Source organism: Rhinichthys klamathensis, unplaced genomic scaffold (genome assembly GCF_029890125.1).
Source record: "Rhinichthys klamathensis goyatoka isolate OS25496 unplaced genomic scaffold, OSU_Roscu_1.1 h1tg000368l_1, whole genome shotgun sequence".
NCBI classification, from domain to species: Eukaryota; Metazoa; Chordata; class Actinopteri; order Cypriniformes; family Leuciscidae; genus Rhinichthys; species Rhinichthys klamathensis.
In genome coordinates this window covers 57,258-59,145 of record NW_026606876.1, presented here as the reverse complement: position 1 = coordinate 59,145, position 1,888 = coordinate 57,258, and the positions used below count along the sequence as shown (strand labels likewise).

General features: G+C 43.2%; 1 protein-coding gene across 1 annotated transcript; it reads right to left on the bottom strand.

Annotated features, from left to right (window-relative positions):
* Positions 1-428: 428 nt before the first annotated feature.
* On the bottom strand, positions 429-1,888 carry LOC130069443 (zona pellucida sperm-binding protein 3-like). The gene is made up of 5 exons (XM_056233320.1): positions 1,713-1,888; positions 1,454-1,571; positions 1,292-1,371; positions 586-677; positions 429-516 (listed from the first exon to the last, which is right to left on the bottom strand). Exons 1-5 carry the CDS (start codon positions 1,886-1,888, stop codon positions 449-451), a joined length of 534 nt encoding a protein of 177 aa, XP_056089295.1. The 3' UTR covers positions 429-448.

The window sequence follows — 1,888 nt, the reverse complement described above, 5'->3', positions numbered from 1 at the left end:
TGATAATTAGCTACATTCAAAAGCACGACAAATTGATACGGTAGCTGGCTGCTGTGTCAAGGCGCACATCGTCAGGAGTTCATGACGCTGATATTCTGAGCACAGCCCTAGTGTACAGTAGTACATATGCCTCAGTAGGTATGGTTTTCACCTGGAAATAGTCTGTTAAACAAATTGTAACAATTAAACGAATTGCTTCAAAAGCATAACCTTGAGCTTTCACTAGTGGTATTTAAAAGGTTCATCATTTAAAACTCCCTATGGAGAAAGAAGTTATTTACTTCTGGAACCGAATGGTTGCATGCTATATGGGGCTTGAAAAGTACAGTAGGACTATCAGTTTCACCACATTGGCAGAATGAGGCACTTTTTCCAAGCCAAAAGCAGTTAAACCAGACATGAAGCAAAAATGACAAGTCAGATACAACCGAGGATTGATCTGGCGGTTTTATTGAGCTCTCTTTTGCCCTTGAACCATTACAGGACCAAGTGAGGCCTTGCCTTCCCACTGAATGCCTAGAGAGAAGAAACAAGCCAAGTTAGAGCACTTGAATCAAAAGCAACCTTAGAGCAAAAGCTACCAACCTCCATAGGGAGAAGCAGCAAATTCACCATCAGGACCACATGTTGAGTCACAGCAACCACAAACTTGGTCATTACCATCAGCAGCAAACCACCTGCAATAAAACAAAGACATGGAACCTTCAACATGAGAAAAGTCAACTTTTAGGGCGCTTCACATTTGGTTAGATTGCCTGTTCCAAACCAGAGTTCGATTGCTCCCCCCTCCCCCAGATTGACTGTGTTCACATTATATAATTTATATCGGAACCGCAGTACGCTTGCGTCATCAAGCTGCAGCTGGCGCGTAATCGTGTTGCTTGCGATGAATGAATAGGCTTCAAATTTGGATAGAATAACTTCGCTTCACATTTGTTCTTTTTTTAACTTTTGGTTTTGTTTTCAAAGAAAAGATACAGAATCACACTTTCGTCTGTCTGCCGCAAAAGTTACAGGATCACATTATACGTCATCAATAGTGGTTCACTTCCGCGATTTGGTACAATTGCGTTCATATCAACAGCGAACCGTACTGAGTTCACATGAAATGTACCCCAGACCACCCTTTTTAAGCGGATTCGAGTACGGTTCTTAGGTGCACACCCGAGTTTGGAAGACAGCGTTCACATCATCCAAACGAACCGAACACTGACGTCATTCGAACCCAGGTGCGCACCAAAAGTGCTAGTGTAAGTGTCCTAAAAAAAATAAAAATTAAAAATTCACATACCCATTGGCAAAGGAACAGGATTTGCGCTGAGCATCACTGGGTGAAGCAATAGTTGCCTTCAGAATACACGTTATGTAGATCTGCAAGGGGTGACAGACAAGTCACAAAACCAGGGCAGATGGGAGGAAAGTCAAGTAAACTAATGATATTCATTGTACATACAGAAGGACTGTTGCCCTCCTGGAACATAAACGCCTCCAGCTGGAACTGGATCTTGTCAACCTGGGACCGAGGCATGAAGCGGGAGCTGGAAGCTGTAGTTTTGGCATCCACAAAGCACCTGACGACAAAACAATCACAAAGAGCAACTCATGAATGTCAATTATAGAGCATCAATTAACTAGACCTTACCCAGGACTCTGTGACGAGTTACAAAAAGCAACTTTAAACAGTCCTACCGCATCAAAGGCCATGACCTTACCCATAATTCTCAATGAAGGAATATCTCGGAAGAGAGTTCACATCAGGTACTTGAGTGGCCACACAGCTGTCCACAAACACACGCAGAGGCACATGATTGTACTGCTTCACAGATGCCTCGGTTAATAACGCCACCCAGGAAATAGGAGTACGTAGGCCTCTGATAGGACCAATCAT

Bases quoted from the DNA above. Each gene is read 5' to 3' on its own strand.
- LOC130069443 (XM_056233320.1), bottom strand. From the start codon at position 1,888: ATGATTGGTCCTATCAGAGGCCTACGTACTCCTATTTCCTGGGTGGCG. The intron at 1,372-1,453 runs GTATGTACAATG...CACCCCTTGCAG, and splicing joins AGGAGGGCAACAGTCCTTCT to ATCTACATAACGTGTATTCT. The intron at 678-1,291 runs GTATGTGAATTT...GTTTTATTGCAG, and splicing joins TCCTGTTCCTTTGCCAATGG to GTGGTTTGCTGCTGATGGTA.